Here is a 24,105-nt window from a genome sequence, read left to right as displayed (position 1 = left end):
CCATGATCATTTACTGGTGTCGATCTGCATGGTTGTCTGATTTTAGCAGCTTGCTGTTAAAGTTAACATTACGAGTGCGAACGTTGCATTAACATTAGAGATGTTTGCCACGTAGTTAGCAAACTTTTAACTGCCCCGTCAAACTCTGATGGTGAAAAGGTTTGTTTGCAACCAAATAAATCACTCATTTGACTTTTATTTGGAGGCGTGTAATTATGTTATCTGTCATTTTCACTAACCAACCTGTCGCTCTTTGAAATTCCTCGAACAGGTCGGCGCCTGTGTCGGCGAGATGCTTTGCCCAATTCAACGTGTTGGCTCTCTTTGACTGCCTGGGTTTAAAACATGATGCGGGATGACAATCTTTGTTTGATCAGCGTGTGAAAGAGGTCATGAAACACCTTCTAAAGTTCTGAACTGATAAGTAACTGTGCAACCTCCGTAACAAACTGTCTGTGGGGAGTTTAAATCCCTGTACAGTTTGTGAAGCTGCACTTGTCCAGCTATAACTTTTTCCATATTTTCAAGAAAAGCTAAAAAAATAAAAATAAAAAACAAGAAACAAATCAGTGGATGAAGTCGAATCAATCAGAAACGGAGCCTTGAGAACTCTGAGTTGAACTTCCTGATGATTTCTGTTTAAGTTTCTGATAATGTTTCTGGAAAAAAAAGAGAAACAAACAATATGAGGCAAAGTGTGTGTTTTTGTGTTTAAATTGTGCGTATGTGTTTGTGGTTACCTGCAGGTTGTTGTAGTGTCTCTGGCTGCTGCAGTGGACGTCCTTGGCGGTGCTCTCGTTCAGATAGAAAACAGAGCAGAGGTCACAGAAATACCCTGATTTAGGAACCACGAACTCCTGACCTGGAAAGGGAGACGGTGAAAATGAAAAAGGAGGGAAAAGTGTGAAAAAACATCTGTATCTCGTGTTTTCAAATAAATCCAGAGTGTGTTAGTGTGTGTTTCTCACCGAGAGGGTTGTTGGGTTTGAATGGCGGCAGTTTGAAGTCAGCAGGGACACAAGGAGACTGAGAACGAGATCTCTTTGCTTCGGGTCCGACAGACTCCGTCCTCAATTTACTCACAGCTGAAGAAGAGAACAATATGAATCATTTGAGTCCTGACAATCACACATGAAGATTCAGAGTGGATGAGACACTAAAACTGAAGAATAAAATGTCTCTGTTAGTGTGGAAATGTCCTCAGTCCGTCCTTCTTTCAGCTCTCTGTACCTTTAATGTCCGTCCTGCTCCGTCCTTCCTTCTCCTCCTCTCCTCCCTCCACACATCCCTCCAGTGTCTGGTTCTCAGGGTTCTCAGGGTTCTCCGGCTGCAGCTCCTGTCCAGCAGAGGCAGCATCGACGTCGGCTCGGCTCGCTGCTTCCACCTCTGTCTTCTGGACCTCCGGCTGGACGTCACTTGACAACGGAGACGGATCTTTGTCCAATGAGGAGGAGGCATCGAGTGAGGAGGGAGGCAGTACATCAGCTGGTTCTTTTTCTTCTTCTTCTTCTTCTCTCTCGTCTTTTGAGCTCACTTTTTTCCCTCTGGTAGATTTTCTCACTGCAGTAAAACACAATGAACTGGTTGAGTTGAAACTTCAAATTAAGACTTTTAATTAAGATGAGTAGAGCAACACGCTGTTGGAACACGTCCACAATGTGTCTAAGCTTAATCCAGCCCAAATAAGCAGGGACATCTATAAAAAAGATGTCTGGATGGCAGAATATGTTGCTCCAAAACATGTATCTAATGGTGCCTTTGATGTATAATTTACCCATGATGCCATCAGTTTGAACATTAAATATTTACCTCTACTGTATTCAATGGAATATAGATCAAGAAGGATTTTCAAATCGTTGAGTCAGGATTGTATAAAACATATAGATGTGTGGATGTTACCAGGTGTCTGTCTGTGTCTCTTGTTGGCTCGGCCGCTTGTCCTGGTTGTTACCGTCGCCTCCTCCTCCTCCTCTTCCACCTCTCCCACCTCGTCTACTGTCACAAAGTTCATACTTTCCTCTAAAACAGGACAAATAAATCAAAAAAGAAAGTTTTAGACAAACATTAATGCAGAAACTGTACAACTGTAATTATAACCATGCAGCAGTCCGTCCAGGAAGCTGTGATGTTGCGATCGCAACAATTAATGCAAATTCAGCCAATCACCTTGGACTCTGTGGGACCTTGCAATTTTGTCCAATCACCACAACTTTTCCACAAAATTGACCAATCATTGTAGTTTCTTGCAAGTTCCAGCAATCACAGCAGTCCCCCTCACTTTTTTTTTTTTTTTTTTTTTTGCAATTTTCACTTGTTCCTGCAATATCTGTAGGACCTGAGGACTTACTACACTGAAAACTTATCAACATCACTGGGTATATTAACGTATACTGTACTATGTATTGACAGAATAATGCACACCTGTGTCATCATCGTGTTTGCGTTTCGCAGATCTTGAGGTTTTCTCAGCTTGTTCTTCATCCGGCTTCTCTTCCTCATCATCGCCAGCTTCATCTAAAGTCACCAAAGTCTAAAAACAGACACAAGACATCATTAGCATCAGTGTTTCTGTTTGTGTTGTACAGTGCTTCTCTGTAATTTCCCCATGGAAGAAAATAAAACTTGCATGTTTTAAAATCTTAATCTTTACCTCTGGGTTTAAGGAGTCCACTGATTCGTCCTCCTGCTGGAGTGGGCGGGTCTCCTGCGAGCTTTGCTCGGCCTTGCCGTCCTCCTCCTCTTCTACAAACTCATCCAGAGTGACGAGTGTCTGCAGCTCTCCTTCAGTGATCTCGCCATCCCACTCTTGACTCTCTGGTGCTCTCTCCTCTCCGGCCTCATCCGCTCCCACCTCATCCAGAGTCACCATCTCCTTGGTGTCTACCTCCACCTTCTCCTCATTTCCTCTCCCCTTCTCCTTCGCCCTCCTCGTCCCTCCCCTGCTGCTGCCACTCCAGCTCCTCCGCTCCCTCTCCCTCTCTTCTCTCTCTGTGGTGGTCCTCCTTTCCTCCCTCTCCCTGGTCCTTCTCGATTCCCGCTCCTTGGTTAACTGTTTCTCTTTGGCGGCTGCTTGCCTTCTCCTCAGTTCTTCCTCTGCAGCTGTGTCGTCGGGGTAATTCTCCTCTTCCTCGCTCACTTCATCCAAGTTCAAAGTGTTTGTTGTGCTGCTTTGCTCAGATGATGTTTGTTTCCCTTCCTTTTTCGATGTCACAGTATCACTTTGGGACTTAATTTTTGATTTGTCCTGTTTCTTATCATCTGTTTTGGCTGTGCTCTCCCTACTCCCTGTACCAGACTGTGCAGCTGATGGATCATCATTTACCTCTAAATCATCAACTACCTCATACAGATTCTCCTCATTGACAAAAACTTTTTCCACAGCTGTGTTGCCAAATCTTGGTGTGTCTCCTCTTTCAGCTGATGTCTCCTCTTTGAGAGGAGTTTCAGGACATTTTTCCTTACCCCCTCTATCAGACACCTCTGTGGCCGTTAGCTCTTCTTGATCGTCTTCCAGAGAGTCTACAATCTCATACATCTCCTCCTCCTCCTCCTCCTCATATTTGGCTCCTGTCAGAGATGTGCTGCTCTGTATTTGATTGTCATTGCTTTTAGAAACGTCTTTCATCGAACTCTCAGACTGTCCTGTAGAGGGCTGATCTTCAACCGTCTCATCCTCCACAGAATCAAGAATTTGATATGTCGCCTCTTCTTCATCAGCTGCTTCTTTGTCACCCTTCTTTAATGTTACACCGTCTTCTTTAATTGTTTTAACCTCCTTCTTTGGTCTAACCATTTTTCCTTTCTGTTCTGTAGCGGGCCGATCATCCTCAAGAATCATGTGCTCCACAGGGTCAAATTTTTTAGTGGTAGGACTGTCCTCACTTACCTCTCTTACAACGTCACTCTTCTTCGTTGGTGTGCTCTCTTTTGGAGGGGCTTTCTCCTCTTTATTTGTTTTTTCCCTGTGTCGTTCCTGTGACTCTCTGGGATGACCGTGCCTCCTCCTTGTTGGAGTGTCCTCTTTTTTCCCCTTGTCTATTGAAGTATCTTTCTTGCTTGTTCTTTCCCTTTTTCCTCTAGTTGATCTTGTCGTGACGGTCGGTTCATCGTCCACAGTCTCGTCCTCCACAGAGTCTAAAATCTCGTATGTGGCCTCCTCATCCCCGACATGTTTTTGAGAAGCTTCTGTGAGATTTGATGTCATTTTATCCTCTTTCTTTCCCCTTGCGCTCCTTCTTCTACCAGACCTTTCTGTGGTGGCGGCATCTAGAACTGGTTCATCTTCGACAGAATCTACTATCTTATACACCATTTCTTCTTTGTTCTGTTTGTCTCTTTCAGAGACGCCGGCAGTGGTGTCTGTCTTGGTACGTTTCTCGTATTTTTTAACCGTCCTGTCCTGTTTCTTTGGCGATTTCTCCTCTTCATTTTTGGTAGAGGGGCCACTCCTCTTTGATGGTCCATCATCTTTTCTTGCAGTTGTCTCTTCTTTCTTGGTCCTTTTTTCCATTTTGTCTGATTTTGTTTCTGTAGCCGTTGACTGATCTTCCAAAGAATCAATTACCTGATAGCTGTCTTCCTTTTCCTCTATGGGCCGAATATGTTCTTTAGATATGTGGTCACTGGGTGTGTCAAGTTCTTGGTTGTCATCTTCTGTTGGATCATCAATTGAATCCAAAATCTCAAAGGTTTCATGTTCAGTAACATCACTCTCAGGGTCTTTTAAAGTGTCTTTGTTGTGACGTTCTTGAAGACGCTGGTCTTCTTTTGTGGTTTGCCTATTTTCCAAATCTTTGGAGGATTTACAGGATTCTACTGACAGGATTTTCACCTTGACATCTTCTTTTTGTTTTTCCTTGCCATCACCTGTGGACCTTGAAGCTTGTTTGCTGCTGTCATCTAACACTCGGAGATTATCTTTGTTATTTGCCTCTTCCTCTTTACTTACTGCATCTTTAACTGCATCATCAGATTTGTCAACAACTGGAATAACATCTTCCTCAGACTGTTGTTTAACTGTGGAACGGTCATCTTGGACTGGGTGACTGTCCTCTTGACTAGTAGCTGCTTGGTCCTCAGTAACACTGTCTACCACTTGGAAAGAATTGTCCATTTCCATTTCACTGCACTCCTCTGGGTGGGCTTTGCCATCATTGTTGACACTGTCCAAGACCTGATGGCCTTCCTCAGGTCCAGTTTGCTGGGTTTCAGAACTGTCATCCTGGTCCCTGTCTTCCATCTGTTCATCTGTTTGATCATCAAGTGAATCAAGGATTTGGTAGTTCTCAACATCCTCCTCCTGCTCTGTATTTTTGTCATCATCATCATTCTTCCCTTCCTCTTGGCTTTTCTTCTGGTCTTTGAGTGCTTTCATATTAAAATCAATCATCTGACTCGGGGCTTGGCTCGACTCTACCCCATGTCCCTGTTGAGATGGATGCATCTCTGATGAGGTTTTTATTTTTGTCTCTGACTCAACTGTTTTTGAAGTGATGCCCTCCACTGACACTTTGTGGTCAGACTTTGCCACTGCCCTCTCAATGTTTTTTGCTTCTTCTATAAGTGGTTCTGGATGGTTCTGCATCGATGCCTCCACATTTGCTGCCAATACTATCTTTTCCCTTTCAGAGGCAGCAGAGGACGAGCGGGTGCTACGACCAGAGGATATAGTATGTGATGCTCTGGCTTGAGATTTTGTTCTGCTCTGTCGTGTTTTCTGACCAGGGCAGGAAGGCGTTTCAGTAGACAGTGGAGAAGAAGAGGGCTTACTGACACTGGCAGAGGACAAAGGTTTGGTTGGGGATTTAGTGGGCTCAAATGAATCTGTAGACTTTCTTGGTGACACACAGCTTGAGTTAGAAGAGCTCGATCCTTCAGTCGATTTGGATGAAGAGGCAGTTTTCTTACTTGTTCTGTCCCTTTTTCCTCTGGTAGATCTTGTTGTGACGGACTGTTCATCGTCTGCTTTGTCCTCCACAGAGTCTAAAATCTTGTATGTAGCCTCCTCGTCCCTGACAGGTTTTTGAGATGCCTCTTCTTTCTTTCCTCTTGCGCTCCTTCTTCTGCCAGACCTTTCTGTGGTGGCAGCATCATTAACTGGTTCATCTTCAACAGAATCTACTATCTCATACACCGTCTCCTCAGCGGTCTCTTTGATTTCTTTCTCTTTTTCATAGACTCCTGCAGTGGTGTCCATCTTCGTCCGTGTCTCATATTTTTTAACCATCCCATCCTGTTTCTTTGTTGATTTCTCCTCTTTACTTTTGGATGCTGCTGTTGTTGGGCCACTCCTCTTTGGTGGTACATCATCTTTTCTGGCAGTCCCCTCCCCTTTCTTGGTCCTTTTTCCCTTTTTGTCACTCTTCAGCTCAGTCTCTGTAGTTGTTGGCTCTTCTTCCAAAGAATCAATTACTTGATATACATCTTCCTCGTCCTCCATGGGCCCATGTTCTTTAGATATCTGGTCACTGGGAGTGTCAAGTTTTTTGCTGTCCTCCTCTGCTGCAGTGTCATCATCAATTGAATCCAATATTTCAAAGGTTTCTTGCTCAGTAACATCACTGTCGGGGTCTTTTAAAGTGACTTTGTTGTCACAGTCTTGAAGAGGCTGGTCGTCTTTTGGGATCTGGCCATCAGAATTTTCCATATCTTTGGAAGCTTTGCAGGATTCTACTGAAAGGATTTTCCCTCTGACCTCTTCTTCTTTTTGTGTTTTCTCCTTTCCATCTCTCTTGCCCCTCAGAGCTTGTTTTCTGCCGGGATCTAACACTTTGACATTATCAATTTCTTGATCTCTACCTACTGTATCTTTAACTGAAAACGTCTCATCAAATTTGTCTGCTTTTGGAATTGCATGTTCCTCTGATAGCTCCCTTGCTGTGGAACTGTCATTTTGGACCAGGTGACCGTCCTCTTGACTTGTAGCTGCTTGGTGTTCGGTGACACTGTCTAGCACTCGAAAAGAACCATCCATTTCACTGTCCTCCTCTGGGCATGTTTTGCCTTCATTGTCAACACTGTCCAAAACCTGATAACTTTCCTCATTCAAAGTCTGGCCTTCCTCGGGTCTTGTTTGCTGGGTTTCAGGGCTGCCGTCTTGGTCCTCAACATCCATCTGTTCATCTGTTTCATCAAGAATTTGGTAGTTTTCCCCACTGACGTCCTCCTGCTCTGCGTGTTTGTCAGCATCACCTTCTTTCCCTTGCTCTTTGCTTTTCTTCTGGACTTCTAGCAACTTCCTGTCATTAAAATCACTCTCCTGACTCTGGCCTCGGCTCGACTCTACCCCATGTCCCTGTGAAGGAGGATGCATCACTGATGAGGTTTTTATTTTTTTCTCAGACTCAGAAGTTTTTGCAGCAATGCCCTCTGCTGACACTTTGTGGTCAGACTTTGCCACTGCACCCTCTCTGGTTTTCCCTTCTTCTCTGAGGTGCTCTATTGATGCCTCAACAGTTGCTGCTGGTGTTGTCTTTTCCTTTTCACGGACCGCAGAGGACGAGCAAGTACTACGACCTGAGGATTCGATATTTGATGCTTTGGACTGAGATTTTGTCTTGTTCTGTAGTGATTTCTGACCAGGAGAGGAAGGGGTTTCACAAGACAGCAGAGAAGAAGAGGAGGGGGGCTTACTGACACTGGCAGAGGACGAAGGTTTGGTAGGGGATTTGGCAGGCTGAGATGAGTCTGTGGATTTTCTTGGTGACGCAGAGCTCGAGTTAGATGAGCTTGAGCCTTTAGTCGACTTGGATGAAGAGGATGAGGAAGAGACTGAGCTCTTAGAATCTTTTGAGGACCTTGTTGAGGTCTGTTTGCCACCAGATGACACACCTAAGGTTTTGCTCTCTCTTCTCCCTCTAGAGGATGAGGAGGAGCTATTAGGCTCAGGTTTTGTGTCTTCCACATCATCACCAATTTCATCAACAGTAACAAAGTCATCCATGTTGAACTTTGGCTCATCAAAATGGGAGGAGTCTGAAGAGACAATGTCATCTGTAACATCATCCTGACCCTGGATGGAGAACAAAGACGGAATCAGTGACTGAAACAATGAGTCAGTTAGCTTATTAATCATGATAAAATAGGAAAAACAGTTATTGTTGACCCATTCATTCATTGTACAAACTTGTTTAATTAACAAGAACTGGTGAAAAGGACTAGGGAGAAATGTGAGAGGAACTTATCAGGATTGGGGGTCTCATTCCCTGTATAGCTGAATGTTATTGAGAATAAAAAACACAATAATTTACCTTGTTTTGAGGTGTGTCTTCAGCTGTTACAGCTGTCGAGTCCTAAAGAAAACACATTTAAAAACAAAACAGTCACTTTTTCTGGATTAGTGACGTAAAATAAATGGCAAGACATTTATTAGGCATGGACGTGAACAACAAAACTACCCTCTTTTCAAATGCCATTTGGAATTTTGGAATTTATTAGTGCGCTCTTCAAGAGCATTTTGTATAGGTTCACTGCAAAAAGATTTTTTATTTTGTTTATTCAGTTATTTATATTAAATTACTGGTTAACTCTGGGATGTTTCATTTTTTTAATTTTATGTTATTAAGACTGTTTTATTGCTTAATGTAAATGCTGAGTAACATCTGAAGCCAGGCCTCACCTCTTTCTCCTTGCTCTGGGAGCCGCTCTCTCGGGCGAGTCTTCGCTGGAGAACTGCTGCCTTCAGGGCCTTGAACATGTCTGGGTTAATCTTCAGAAGCTCTGTAAAGTTTTGTTCAGGCCTCAGGACTGTGTCTGAGGGGGTGGGGCTGGACGCAGCAGGGACTGTGTTTCCACTGCCGACTACAGAGGTAGAGGTCACATCAGGAATAGAGACTGAAGTTGTTACTGACTCCGCTTCCCTCTTTACTTTCTGTGCATCTTCATTTGCTTCGCCACCAGTGGAGTCCACAGCGATCTCAGTTCCTGGTTTCTCATCCTCCTCCGTCATTGCTACATCACTTGTGGTGGTAACACTTGGTACTGCTGTGGTGGACCCACTGGCATGCAGAGCTGGTTGTGAGGCGATATCCGAAGCTTCAGGAGGAGGAGTCCGGGTCTGACATTTCGCAGCTGGAGGCTGGGATTCTACTTCGACGGTCTCTGGTCCAAAGTTTATTGTGACCTCACTTGAGTCATGTAGTCGCTGTTTTAGGCTTTTCACGCTAAAAACAGAGAGAGATTGACAACAGGCTCACAAGATGGTTGAATGCATCACTTGTTACAGAAATCATCTGGTGTTAAGTGTTCAGTCATCTCTTGATTTATGACAAATATGTCAGTGAGTTGAGTGTTTGTCAATTGCGTCAACTGTTCACTATATATATATATATATATATATATATATATATATATATATATATATATATATTTGTTTTGTTGTTGTTTTTCCTGTTCAAATTGTGCTCTTGACATCACTGTAAATGAAGGCACTCCCTCAAAGCTTCCTTCAGATTAAATAGAGGTTGAATCATCACAAAGACTAGTGTCACTCTGTCACAACTACAACATGTTTTGCCTCTCTCTTGACCGGACAACAATCAAATACAAAGTGATATACTTACGTCTCAAAACGCTTCACTACACCCCTGGAGAGAGAAAAAAAGAAGCAGGTGGTCAGTTGAGATGTGAGGAATCACAGATGTAAATAATTATCAAGCTAATTTAAACCCATTTCATTTCCAAAACTTAAGGACACATGCATACCAAGCTGCGTGCTGTTTAAAACACTCCTGTGATGAAGTTTTGTATTTCTCCACTGCCTGCGCTACACCGCTGGAGTCGGCCATCTCAATGCAGATCTGTGGTTGAATGAAAGTCATGGACAAAGAGAGTGAAAAGACAGAGGAGCTTCCATCAGGTGCAGCTCTAAAAGAAACTACAGTCAATTCAGAAGACTTCTGAAGATGTTGCAGACACACTGACATGGCGGTTCTCTCAACACTTCGATGTAAACAGTGCGGGTGTTTGGTTTTTCGTACCCTGTTGGCAAGTGGCAGGAAGCTAATAAAGGGTGCGATGGATGCCACCACTTCAATGACCATCCTGATTATGTCCACGGACGTCTCAGAAGTCTCCACACACAGCAACCGCTCCTCCAGAGAGTTTGGCTCTGGAACTCCCTGAAGAGAAAGAAATAACTGGCATTAAGAACAAGAAATCCAAAGGTAGCTGCTTTTACTTGACAGAAGATTTATATAAGTGATTCATGACTTACAGCGTTGCTCCACTTCATCAGAGTTCTGTACATCATCTCCTGCAGAAAGATTACAAAAGATTACACGGACTGTCATAGAAGTCGGCCAAAACACATTCGTATATTTTGTATTTCACATCAAAATTGTGTGCATACATGTTCGTATTTCTGTGCTCTACAATAACATCAGTACCTCTATGATTATTTCCTTCTGGAATTTCTACAGAAGACAGGAATTATCTGCAGTAAAAACCGTTGAATGATTAAATATAAGACAAATTCATCTACTTCTGAAGGTTGACACACAGTCCATACCTCACTGGATTCAGGATTCACGTGCTGAAAGACGAAGTGGACACCGAGCTTACACTCTCCGACATTAACCGGATTTTTGAGGTGATCCCGGACAAATCTGCAGCACGTAGTCCAATCGTCGAAATGCACAAAGGCCTGAAGGTGAAGTGAGGAAACAGGAAAGGAAAAATAACTAAATTCTAACAGTTCCATATAACAAACAAAATAATTACAATACGTGTGTCAGTTTCCTTACCCTCTTCTGCAGGGTTAAGACCGTCACGTTGTAGTACAGGGAGTGAAGGTTCTGTTTGGGGAAATACCTCCAGACGAGCTTGGCCACGTCCTCGTGTTTGTAGCATGGCTTTGTGAAGCCAGTCAACATGACTGTGGGGAACCTGGAACAATGACCACTGGCCTTCTAGAAAACACATCAGTCAAAGCCCAAAATTTAATTTATGTGTTGATTCAGCTTTACGGTTCATTAGACACAAAAGATCATACATCAGAATACACTGTGAAGTAGAAGTGGGACATTTTCAGAAAGATGTATACAACTGGTCAAAAGTTCACACCCCTGTTTTCAACAGTTACATCCAAATTTGCAGATATAACACCAAAGACAGTCATGGCATTCTTTATAGACTGGAAGACTTAGGTATTAAAACTTATGACAGGTAGTGCTAATCTTAGTGTTATACAGGAAAATGGGATTACCTCAATGTCGTCCTCTCCTCTGACTGTCAGGTAATCTTTAAGTTAAAAAGAAACACAGTCACTTTACTGAGTAAGTTTACACGGCCAATTTGTCAGTATCATACGTGTCACTATGTCAGACAAACTGTCTCTCTTACCTGGAATGATGAACCACGGAGATTCGGTCGGGAACAAGAAGGGACTTGTTCTCATTGTGACCCAAAACGGTGAAACGCTGCCCCATGGAACGCCAGATTTTACTGCCGGGACAGCTTCCCAAGTAACACAATATCTGCTGTGAGCTTTCTCAGGAGGTTTTGGTGCTGCACAAAAAAAAGTGTCGTTTTGAATACACAACCCCAATTCCAAAATAGTTGAGGCACTGTGTAAAACATGAATAAAATTAAACAGTAAAGTCTTTTTTATTTCCTAAAACAGAGACTTGCATATTGACGTACCGGTGTTGGATGGTGGTACCGGCCTGTGGACTTCATATCCAGGGGATTTTTTCGAGAGACTGTACCAAACTCCGAACCGATCAGCATCACAAACTGATGAAAATTCTATAAATACCTGGAACACACAAGCACATACACACACAGATGTGATGGGTAAAAGCTCAGTCTCCTTTCTGGAAAGAGACACTGATGTTGAATTTTTCAAATGTATTTTTTTTGTGCTTTGAGCACCACAACCCAAGTGCCATCTGGTTCCATTATACTGAAGGGAGAACAGAAATGTCTATGGCTAATATCTCCAAATTATGCGAGTCACACCAACACAATCAACAAGGATAAATAGCACTACAGGTAAGACAAAAGACAAATGAACTGATCTGTTTATCAAAGATAAAGATTGATTGTGAGAAGATAAATGGGTACCATCTGAGTCAGCCAAAAATAAACTGAGAAAGTTTAAATCCATCCAAGTTTTGATATCTGTTGTGCAGGCTGCACTGAATCATTACTTTAGGTTTTTAAAGGCAGATAGATTTGCAAGTCATCAGTAAAACAACGAAATTGAATATTATGTGTCTTGAAAGTGGAGCAGCATATACAATGAAAAGAGGACGGGGCCCACAGTGGAGCCTTGTGTGTGTTTATACCTTGTTGAGTAGAGGAAAGTAGTTCTTGACAGGACTGATTGTTTTCAAAGCCTCTCTGAGCTCCCTGGCCTCACTTGGTGAAATGTTCTTGATGAGGATTATTTTCTCTTCTTGATCTTCTACAGGCTGCAACAAGAACACAAAGTAAACATCCAAACCAAAAAGTTAACAAGAGAGTTATGAACCAAGGAGACATCCACAACTGCACTGCAATAAATTAATTTTGAACACTTTGGTTTCGTGTTCGCCTTCACTGTTTTACATCATTAATGATCGTGTCCAGCTTTTATCAGGTTAAATATATTTCAGTGATACAAAACTCTTTTTCACTTTTACTACACAAATAATGACAACACACAAGGTTATATTTACAACCTCTTTTACAGACTTGGTCGACTGCACACTTTCACCAACAAAATACAAAGTAGTTTAGGAATGAGAAGGAAGTGTGTGTGTGTGTGTGTTACTTACATATTTCATCATCCTCATCAGTGATTTATAAAAGAAAAGCTGAAACAGAGTAATACAAAGATACCTTTACACAATACACCACACTCAACTAATGTCCACACACTCCAGAGTCACTACTGCTACTGCTTTGTTTTTTTCTGTGAATTATTAAAATCTGGTGAAAATCTGATTTTAAAAGGGTCAAGTCAAGATCGGATTGCAAAAATAAACCTCGCAAAGATTACACCTTGCATCTGCAATGTTTAGTCTTGTTTCAAAAACAATCTATGAAAGAATAAAGTTTTATATTTTCTGTGGTCATGAATATACTGACCACCTATAAAAATCCTTCAGTAACAACAGTGTAAGTATATGCTTACCGGTGACATTGAAATGCACCCGTTTACTACACGGACAGTGAGTTTAGATCCTTTGAAAAAAATGCCACTCCTGAAAGAGACTCGCATTATGTCGTGCATATCAGATGCTGTTGGCATCAGGACGAATGCCTGAGAAGAAAATGAGAAACAGAGACAGAAAAAAAATAAACCATTTGTCTCAGAATCAACGCCTCTCGTTAATAATAAAATTAATGAACCAGAACAGTGGAGAGTTATAACCTGGTGCCTACCATGCACGCCTGAGGAACGACATGGAGGGTGTCATCTGCTTGTTGAAACCCAAACAGCATGAGCAGTTTGGCAAAGTCTTCCTCTGTGTAGCAGTGATCGGAAAACTTGGGCAGTCCGGTTATGAGCAACACCTTCCTACCTTGCATTAAAATCTGGAAAAATTAAGGGAACAAAGAGAGAGCGCGATAATAATGGGTTAAGTTAGTTAATGATAAATGATAAGTGCAATTATCAACAGCGTTTACACCCCTTGTAAACTCTCTGTTGATTATATATTATCATTAACACATGTAAAATTGTTAATCATGAAAATATTGGTTACAACAGGCTTTCTGCAGTGTGGGTTTGGGTTGGCTTTCAAGTTAAAGTTAAAAAATTTTGTGACCATCTCCTAGTTTAATCTATATCTTTAGTGTGGTAATGTAACATGCAGATTCTGTAGGACTTCATAGAAGTGATTTGACCTACTTTAGGTGATGAGCAGGCTTTCAAACTGAGGCAGTCTGTGGAAGAGATAATGAGAACATAATGATAACGAGAAAAAGAGAGAGATGGTAAAATTATAATGACATGTTGACATGCTTGTGGCAGATAAACTCAGCCTCTTTCTTACATTTCTTAGTGATTTGCTCTTGAAGGTGCATTTCTATCTTCTCCCCAAAAGTCAGATGGGTAACTGCAGCTGGAGAGGACGTGGACGCTGCCTGCAGCTGCTCGCCCGCTGCTGCAGCTGTTGCCTCAGTTGTGACAGATGCATCCTTTGCTGGTTCTGTATTGGTTTGTGTCTTCACAGGATCTTCAACAGCAGCTTCAGCTGAGCTTCCTGCAGTCTGCGGTTGTGTTTGTGAAGCCTCAGTCTTGGTCTCCGGTCCTTGTGCAGTGGACTCTGGTTCTGACGAGGTGCTCTGCTGGACGTCTGTTAAAGCTTCCACAGAAGTTTCTGATGGTTGAGTCTCAACTGAGATGGTTGGTGATTGTCTGTCACTGGGTTTGTCTGCTGATTTTTCTGGTCCAGCCTCTTCTGTTGTTTTTTTCACTGTGCCTTCAGCACAACTTTCAGTTTCCATGGGCTCTGCCACTTCATCTCCTGTCTTCCCAACCTCCATTGGTTCAGCATCATTGGCCTTGTCTTCCTGCTTAGGTTCAAAAACTTTCACATTTGCTGTTTCAACAACCTCAGCTGTGTCTTTTGGCACCAACACAGCTTCTTGAACCTTTGCTTCAGATTCTTTAGGCTTGTAAGTTTCTACACCGGGCTGATTTTCTGATGCAGTAGATTTTGAAGGCACACTCACAGCATTTGCAGTTGTTTCTCCAACCTTTTCTTCAGCCACGGTTCCTACTGCAGCTGACTTGTCTGCGGGAGTTTCAGGCTTCTGTGTATTTGAGGCCGTTGCTGCTTTGGAAGCCAAAACCTTTGGTTCAGTGAGGATCTCTTTGCCTTTTGTTGGTTCAGTAACAGTCCTGTCTGCTGATTTATCAACCTTGATTGTTCCTTTCAGCACCACCGATTCTTTTACACTGCTTTCACATTTTTCAGGTATAGGTTTTTGTTTGGAGTTACCAGCATCAGGCTGATTTTCAGGAGCCACAGACTTGGATCCTGAGGATGTTTTTTTCTCTGCCGCAACCTTTTTCACGGCGCCCTTTGCAGGCAACTTTCTTGTTTTTACAGTTTTAGCTATCGGCTTGGTTGTGGCTTTTTTCGCTTTGGAAACCAAGACTTTTGCTTTAGTGACAGTCTTTAGACCTTTAATTAAGCCTTTAGCTTGATTCTCCTGATTGGTAAGTTTGCCTGTTGTAGCTTCAGAGGGTAAGGGCCCTTTAAGTGGAGGCATTTTAGGAGTAGGGAGAACACCTTTACTGGTGGTGGACTTAGTGCTCTGAGGTGTGGAGTCACTGGATGTGGCAGGTTTTCTAGGAACAAAAGACAAATACTGGGTCAAAAAGGAGAAAATAGGAGATTAAAAGACAGTGGCATGGTTTGAATGTTTTTATATGGTCTTCATTATAAAATAGTACTGTCCTTCACAATTAATTTTAATTCCATGAGTGAGCAAGTTTTTGATTTCACATTAACAGTATAAATATCTTACTTCTGGGAAGGCTTCATTTGTTCCACAGGCACAGTCCCCTGTAAAAAAAAAAAAAAAAAAATTCATATTTTCAGATTCATCGGCTAATCAGCAGTGTGACCGCACAGCAGAACAAATGTTCATATTTACCAGGGACAGACAAAGAAAGACAGAAAGTGCAATACCTTTTTTCTTATGACGTTGACAACACTCTTCATTTTATTAGCATCTTCCCCCTCAGAACACCTGACTACCTACATGTGCACATACAAACATATGAAAGCACGTATCTTTGTAAATAAAAACAGAATGCAATGACTGTCTTTTCGGGCAGGTTGTATGTAGCAATAAAGGATGATTTTTTAGTTTAGTCCTTGATCAAAGTGTCATGTGGATAAGATTTAAACAAAAAGAATGAGGTAGAGCAACAGGAAGGAAAGGATGACAAACCAAACCAACCTTAGTCTTTGTGGGACTAATTGTCTGGCTCTTCTGCATGTTGGGCTTTGCTTTAGAGGCCTTTGTGGTCAACTTTTTCTTCTTTGCTGTAGAGGAGGAAGAGGAGGCCTCCATCTTCACTAGCTCAGCCACTAAGGCAGGTGTGAGAGTTTTAACCACAGCCTCCAAGTCTGACTGTTCTGACAGCAACTGGACAGCTAGAGGGACAACAATGAAAAGAGCGATAAAATTACAGTGTTAGATAGTCTCATACAGTGTCTCTATTTTAAGATGAAGAAAAGAATCGTCTTTATATATCTGAAAATTCTCAAACCTGGTGTTTCCAGTAGTTTCTTAACCAAAAGTCTCTCAGCACTGCTTGACTTCTTTCGTTGAGGGGATGACCCCTCTGCGGATGATCGACTCTCACGACTCCTCCTGGGTGGCGATCGTCTGTCATCACTCCTCCTGGGCGGCAATCGCCTCTCATCACTCCTCCTGGGCGACGAGCGTCTCTCGTCACTCCTCCTCGGTGGCGATCGTCTCTCGTCGATTCTCCTTGGCAGCGATCGTCTCTCGTCACTCCTCCTCGGCGGCGACCGTCTCTCATCACTCCTCCTTGGTGGCAATCGTCTGGCAGGGCTCCTCCTTGGAGACGATCGCCTATTGTCATTCTTCCTTGGCGAGGAGCGTTTCTCATCTCTCCTCCTTGGCGACGATCGTCTCTCAGGACTCCTTGAACGTGACCGATTATGGGAGGAGACTGGGCGGTCATACCGTGGGGAGCGAGATCGAGACCTGATGAAAGTCCATATAAAAATTCTTTTACAACTCAAATACTTTAATAATTTCAATAATGGCATTCAAACATTTCACAACAGATGTAACTTTCTCAAGGGGTGAGTGACAGATCTAAAGAAGTATCACTTCTGTTAACTCACGTTCTTGGTCATATCAGAATTTTTGTGGGACCGACCTGCGAGTGTATCTGGAACTATGTGGTGATCGTGATCTGCTACTGCGTTTCTCTCTTCTACCCTCTGAGCCACGGTGTCGACGGGGACTGAGCGAGCGGGAACGGGAACGAGAGTGGGAGCGAGAGCGGGAGTGACTTCCATGCCTCGTTTTCTGGTTGCGATGCTGGAAAGTCTGTGCAGAGGTTGAGGATGAGGTCTTGGCATCTTTACCTGCAGCCCTGAACAGAGCAATGGATGAGGAAAGCAGAAATGAATCATAGGAAAGGATTTTTTTTTTTTTTAAATCAGCAAGCTGCCGGTTCAAAACTGACTGTCTGAAACTAAAGCCATGCAGACCCAATTGTCTGAGAGCGAGATAGTTGGTCAGCCGCCTTGCAGTTTGAGCAGTTGCGCCCCCTAATTTCCTCCCTGGCTGCTGTCAACAGATCCATTATCTTTTGACTGCTATGAAATAAAACTGAGCTCAACTGCACATCAAAAAGACTTTATTGTCTGCACCTTCCAATCGTCTCAAGCCCCATTAATATGCTTCTTTCTCACCTTTTGTTCAGAATATAATTTGGCAAAGTATTGCTGTCTTCACTGCCTCATTTAGTCAACACTGAGGACCTGCCATCTTATTTGAATACTGGAGAATAAAAGTAGGAGATTCTGGTCGCGCACAAAGGAAGACTAAAGCGTCTAGTCTGAATTAACATAACATGCAAGTTTGATAACATCACACAGTGCCTGTCCGGCTGAATAAACTTACCTTGGCCCAAGTGCACCATCCCACTCTGGGTATCTGTGGAATAAAACAATTAAAAGAGCAAAGAGGTCATACTGTGACAACAAAAGCCTGGAAATATCATGGTTTGATTTTTGTTTTATTTTAACAATGCCGCCAAAATACTGATAACCTCTGGTCATTATAATTCAAATGTGAAATTTTTAAACATTCCTTCACTAATTACAACTTTTCTCTGCCTAGTGTTTCCACAACAGTATTCTGACACATCTCTGACAGGCCAATCATTATTAAAGAATAACTCAAATATCTCTTTAGGGTAAAATTAGAAGAAAGACTGACTGTTTTCGCAGTTGTGTGCAGTTCTCAAGGTGAAGGCTGGTGTTCTGGTGGGCGATCCATTCCTAGTAGTCAGAACCACAAACACACAGCATTTAAATAAATATCATAATAATATCAATTAGCATTTAAATAATATCATCAAAACTAGTTTCACTTTTATTATCTTAACCATCATTTTTGTGAATGTCTGACAACATGGATGCTGTTTATTTTATTCAACATTACAGATGCAAAAGTTGCTTAAATCTACAGAAGCAAAACATATTTCTCCAGTTTCTTTAAATATTTCAGTCATCCAAAAAAACAGGAATAACACTGAGCCCATGTGACGAGGTGATTAGCCATTAGTAAATTATTGAATTTAAATCTAACTGCAAAAACATATTTTATATTGACAAAATTAAGGATTTTTTTTTTTCAGAACTTTGCCAACTCTTACTTCTAGACTTACAGCTGACCTTATAGTCAACTTCAGTTCAAGGGCAATTCAAGTTGAAAGTCGTGAAATAAAAAGAAAATACAGAAGTGCCAGTCAAAAACAATCAAAGCAAAAACTCCTTCTCAAATTCTTGAGAGAACGATGTGCGGGTTCTTCAGTGTTGTAGCACCATAAAGTTTCCTGAGGTTTGGTGAAGGTCATCTCAGCAGAAGGCACGATGAGGAAGCAGGAGGAGCAGGAGGACTTTTTTTTAAAAAATTAGCCAAAATCTGAAATTTGATGTCCCAAAACGAGGAAATAATCAAATACACATGAGCCACAGGCGATCAGGTCACAAAAAAGAAAACAAAATAAGCTTTGCTGATTCACTGGTTAATGAAAAATGACAGTTGCTGGTGGCTTCAGGTTCACAGTATTTAACGTGACTGGAATACAAATACACAAAATAAAGGCTCCATAATAATATTACTTTGAAGTGATACAATCTGTTAGATATTAGCCCTAAATTAATTGAGGAAACAAAGCATTACTGATAGTGGGGGGAAAGACACAAAATATATATTCACTAACAACTGTTTTAAAAAATTCAAATTGGATAGACACTGTGGGACAAATGTCAAAAAATAGACAAATGGAAACACCCTTCTTCCACCATCTGAGGCTCTAGATCTTCAGATCTGCAGATTCTTCCTCATCACATCTTCTCAGAAGTTGGCCGCATCTCTTCATTTTATATCAAATTATGCAACAGTCAGTAAGTGTCAATCTGGCAACAGCTATTACACATCAATGACGTCACCTGTTTAAACTAAACAATGGTGTTCTCACAACAGTTTTAAGTCAGTCAGTTCAAATCAAAGACATTTTTAAATTTGAATTACATTTTGTCTGAACCAAAATGTTTGCAATCTCACCCAAAGTTTGCCATCCAAGCTTGTTTTTTTTTTGCAAAATTACACACAGCTTATATGTTGTGACAAGCTTCTTACTACCAGTAGCGCTTCAGAGTAATTACTGATCCATTAAAAGTTGAAGAATATTTTACATACATCCTTTCAAACAGACTTGGAAGGACTGCTCAGGGTGCGACCCCCTCGCTCTGACATCTCTCCAAACGTTAATACATGTGAATATGTGAATGTGTGTTTTTTGGGCTTGTGTGTCTAAAATAACAGTAAAGGTAAAAAAAAAAAAAGTAATTTCACCAATAGAGGTTAGTATACCTCCTTCTTGGAATTTTAAAACAAGACTTTAGTACTTCTGCACAATATCTAAAAAATTCAAACAATTTAAATTTCTCTTTTACAATCAAAAGAGGAACAATTAAGATATTGCAATAAAAACAATTCCAAAAGGGAGAGAGAACAGAGTGCAATCTTCCACTCACCTCCATAGTACATTCTTTGTTACACAGAGAACAGGTATGTGGAAAGATTCTTGGCGGCATCGCTGCATAATCTTTCATCATAGCTGGCGGCGGCAGACCCTTGGAGACTCCTGGCTTTGCTGGAGGTTGTTTGGTAGAAGTCGGCAGCATCATAGGCTTGAAGCTCATCAGGACCGGAATTGGCTGAGGCTGAGCTGGAGGAGTAACAATGGGGCGCCGGTCACCAGTGATTAATGCTGTCTGTCTGTCAGTGATGCTGGGGATGACAGGGGGAGTTGACTTGGCAGCAGAAAGAACTGAAGGCCACGCTGCTTGACCTGTGTGCGATACTGATATATTCTGCTTCTGCACCTGCTGTTTCTGCTGCTTCAATTGTTGCTGCATTGGCTGCTTCTGCATCTGCTGCTGGGTCTGCTGCTTCTTCAACTGTTCTGTGACAATTGTACCTTGAACTTGAGTTTTGCTCTCATCCTTAGTGCCCCTGTTGTCAGTACTGCCCACGACCACAAGGCCAGGTCGGCTGGGATGCACGCCACGGACCATAGTGCAAGGTGGTTGGGTTTTTGATGCTGACTGGCGATCTGCCTCCGGTTCTTTCGAAGGAACAGGTCTAGAGGCTGCAGCATTGAAAACTCTGATGTCTGTGTCTTTCTTTGGCAGAGAGAAAGAACTGGGGATTGTTTGAGATGTCTGGTTTGGTTGGGTCTGCAACTGTTTGGCCTGATCACGGCTTGGCAGAGCCACAGATTTTAGTATTGGAGCATATGAAAAAGTGGGACTGGTAACAGACCTTGTCTGTTCATGTGTGGAATTCAAGGCACTGATTTTCACCTCTGTTGTATTTTTTGGCAGTGGTTCTCCACTGCACCTGCTACTGTCCATCACCAACATACTTCCACTCCCACCACTGCTAGCTCTACTGCCACTGGTCCTTCCAATATAATCTTCAACTGCTCCAGTGTACTTGCCAGTATGTCCATAGTCAATCACTTTACTTGGCTGGAGAACAGCAGATGACATTTCTTCCTGGCGCTTCCCTCCCCCTCCAGCACTACTCAAACTGTGACTGTCCATTCCACTCATGCTTCTGGTAGGTTGGGGTTCAGAGTAGGGTTTTGGCTGTTCTGCTGTTGTAGCCCTCTTGGCCTTCTGAAGGCGGATTTGACGCAAGATGAACGGCAGAGTACCAGGAGTGATCTGGTCCTCAGGAAAAGAGGCAAGATGTTCCAAGTCCTCTTTTTCAAGTCCAAAGCGCTGGAGGATATCAGCAGCTGATTCAGATGTATACTTGGGTCGACTGGACTCTGTAGGAGGAGCCGGTTTGTCTTGCACTGGATAGTCATAATTACCTAACCCTGGAATGGATTGCATATTATGGTCTCCTCTGCTAGGGGCATTAAACCTACTGTCACCACTGCTTGTATAGTTAAACAAAGTGGGTGGTGAATAAAATTTAGAGTCATCAGCAGTGGGTCTTTTGTAGTTCGATGAGCGGTCCAAGGAGCTGCCACCACTTTCAACATCCAAGGGTCTATGTCCTAGAGAGGCAGAGGTTGATGACATTTGGTAAGAGGCCATCCCTGCGCCTGTGGAGCGAAACTCATCCCTTTGAGAGCTGGTAAAGCGACTGTCCTGGTCCACAGGCTGATGCATTGGTTTGCCGAGAACCCTCACCTCCTCTCTGGCTCTGGAAATATGCATGTCTATAGACCTCTTTAGGTCTTCATCCATTATGGCCCTGCTCTGTTCAGGCCTGTAGCTCATCGACTGAGACATCAGTGATGGAAGCATTCCCCCAGAGCTGCCAGGAATCGCAGAGGAAGCTCCTGAAGAACTGAAGCTGGATGCAGGTCCAACACCAGATGTCCTCTGAGGGTCCCTCTCTGCCTGAATACTGGGGAGTCCATACTGCCCTTGGGTGGAACTTTGGTTCCCAGTGGCATAGGGGTTATACAGGTGATGCGACATGTTTGCAAACTTCAGAATGTTCAAGGGACTGATGACCGCAGCAGTCAGGTAGAGAGGTGCTGTAGGCGTGAAGGAAGCGGTGTGTTGGAGTTGGATGTAAAGGTTGAACCTTGTCCGCCAACAGTCAGAGCGTTGTTCATCTGTGTCAGTTCTACCTGGTTCTTCAGATGAGCCAAATGCAAGAACAAAGCTATCTGAAGCGAGTTCCCTGTAAGCCCCCAAATAGAGGCCTTTTTAGGTTCCCTGGAGCAGACGAAGGGGCAGTACACTCTGATAGCAATACAATGCAGAAAAGTTAAAAAAAAAAAAAAAAAAAAAAAAAGCAAAGGAAGGGGTTATTGAGTGAGACCGGACTTCATCTTCTTGGAAATGAATCCATCATCAAGAAATTCTTGTCTTGAGTTGTCTGCTCCGGTGCTTCCTGTTGAATACACATTCATTCCGTCTATTTCTCTTCCTGGTCTTCACTGGTAAGAAAAAAAAAACAAAGGAAGCAAAAACAACAAAGCACAGGTAAAGAGAGAAAACAAGGTCACTGCTGTCCACAGGGAAACATCCAGAACAGACACAAACTCATTTATTTTTTTTTACACGACCATCTCTGGAAGAAACCACTGTAGTTTTGTACCAGCAGACAGACAAAGCACGATGCAAAATTTAACTTATCACAAGTGCAATTTCCATTTCAGAAAATCATAACAGAGCACACTGGAAGATTCAGGCAATCCTGAAGACTCGGTGATGAATACTGGTAGTGAATGTCTTAATAAGATTGAACTTCTAGTATAGATTGAATAGCCTATGTATGATCAATTTTTAAAAATCTATGTTTTGCGAGATCATTTAACTGAAATAGCAGAGCAAAGTCCAGAACTCCACAAACCTAAAAGATCCAAAAATGATGAAAAGAGCCTTACGTGTTTCAAATGCATTGTTATCCATTCCTAACTAGCTATTACAAAACTTCTACCCTATCCATTCTATTTATATTCAATCGAACAGAGAAACCCATTTCTTGCAAAGCTTTTTATTCAGAACGGCAAACACAAAGAATAATGTTTTTCAGGTGACAAATCCAAGGTCAGAGTCTGGCGCAACTGGCACAAAATAGCCAATCTGCGCAGACAGTGCAGTAATCCAATCAGCATCAAGACTGTGAAAGGCAATCTTTTTCCATCTTGTGTAAGCAGGAGATTAAATGCAGTTTAATATTGCTCATCGTCTTTCCTAAAATATTTGCAAAGTGTTATGAGCAGCCCTAAATGCCAACTGCAATGCTAAGACATACCAAAACAACAACAACAACAACAACAACAAAACAATTAAAATACCATGGGTGGACACAAATGCGAAAAATAAAATAAAATGAAACCGTAAGCCTCTGTATGCCACAACTGAAGTGCTTGTCAAACAATCATAATCCTTTTAGAGTTACCAGGTATTCTTCACACCTTTAGACAAACCATATAAAATAGTTTGAAGCATAGTTTTCAGAAAAATTAGTTTCTAGGTGTAATCGTGACTTTGAACTTGATGCGAAGATTGTATGACTTTTCGCATCAGACATTTTGACATGTCACAATAGGCTCAGTTCCATTTAGCTGCTGCTGTTTCAGGGTACCAGCACCATGGAACTGATGGAAACCATTGAACATTTACTTCTAAATTCACACAGGACTAAATATGTGTGCAGGAAAACGTTAAATGTTGTTTTAACATCAGTGTCAGTTAGAAGGTAGTAATGTTTAGTATTTTGGGAGAAAAGTGCCCATGTTGCACCGGGATGCTTGTTGGACTACAATAAGCACAATTGTCAAAAAAAATGGGAAACAAAGTGTGCAATAATCCATCAGCAAATGCAACTTTTTTTCAGCTGCGTCACGTCAAAACATGAATTAACTTGCTCTAACAATCCAGACACTTTAATAACTGACTGACCGTAGAGTTAATTCAATATTTAACAGGTATGAAGGTCTAAATGGAGGTTTCTGCTTGTAGTTTGATACGACCCACAGGCCCGAGTCAAACTGTCACGGACGTTAAAATTGGCTGCATCCAAGTTTTACAAGACCAGCGCAAAATCTCCAAAATGTTGTCAAAACTCCGTGTTTAACGTTTGTTTGTAACGTTTAACACGAGCCGAACAGAGCTAAGAAAACTGGCTAAACTGAGCTCGCGTGCTTCTGCTAGCAAACGTTTAACCTACCTGTAACGGTCGTCTTCAGGAGGAACCCGGTTAAACAAACGTTTACACGGTTTCTAATCGTTAAACACCGTGTTTCGCTCCGTGTTCTTATAACGCCGTTTGAGGTGCATACCTGCCGTTATTTGCGCATATCTCGGTGTTTTGTAGTGCTCGTCTTCAGGCTGTTAGCAGGAAGGT

General features: G+C 42.3%; 1 protein-coding gene across 1 annotated transcript; it reads right to left on the bottom strand.

Annotated features, from left to right (window-relative positions):
• Window positions 1-277: 277 nt before the first annotated feature.
• Window positions 278-21,961, bottom strand: LOC146305415 (uncharacterized). The gene is made up of 31 exons (XM_084711627.1): window positions 19,755-21,961; window positions 17,929-17,990; window positions 17,611-17,643; window positions 16,859-17,077; window positions 16,217-16,680; window positions 15,904-16,100; window positions 15,630-15,698; window positions 15,466-15,503; window positions 13,983-15,286; window positions 13,838-13,872; window positions 13,369-13,521; window positions 13,118-13,246; window positions 12,759-12,797; window positions 12,288-12,413; window positions 11,641-11,755; window positions 11,341-11,505; window positions 11,204-11,238; window positions 10,743-10,907; window positions 10,508-10,642; window positions 10,214-10,252; window positions 9,978-10,118; window positions 9,703-9,797; window positions 9,561-9,584; window positions 8,567-9,161; window positions 2,651-8,041; window positions 2,422-2,530; window positions 1,900-2,019; window positions 1,231-1,560; window positions 969-1,085; window positions 741-862; window positions 278-659 (listed from the first exon to the last, which is right to left on the bottom strand). Exons 1-31 carry the CDS (start codon window positions 21,720-21,722, stop codon window positions 585-587), a joined length of 12,609 nt encoding a protein of 4,202 aa, XP_084567753.1. The 5' UTR covers window positions 21,723-21,961; the 3' UTR covers window positions 278-584.
• Between the last annotated feature and the right edge of the window lie 2,144 nt (window positions 21,962-24,105).

Source organism: Lutjanus erythropterus, chromosome 23 (genome assembly GCF_056507025.1).
Source record: "Lutjanus erythropterus isolate fLutEry1 chromosome 23, fLutEry1.hap2, whole genome shotgun sequence".
NCBI classification, from domain to species: domain Eukaryota; kingdom Metazoa; phylum Chordata; class Actinopteri; order Lutjaniformes; family Lutjanidae; genus Lutjanus; species Lutjanus erythropterus.
Note: the sequence above shows the minus strand (reverse complement) of the source record. Positions and strands in the feature narration are given on the sequence as shown.

Coding starts and splice junctions, on each gene's coding strand:
- LOC146305415 (XM_084711627.1), bottom strand. CDS start 21,722: ATGTCGCATCACCTGTATAACCCCTATGCCACTGGGAACCAAAGTTCC. Junction 13,247..13,368: donor TCGTTCCTCAGGCGTGCATG/GTAGGCACCAGG, acceptor TTTTCTTCTCAG/GCATTCGTCCTGATGCCAAC. Junction 2,531..2,650: donor TGGACTCCTTAAACCCAGAG/GTAAAGATTAAG, acceptor GTCTGTTTTTAG/ACTTTGGTGACTTTAGATGA.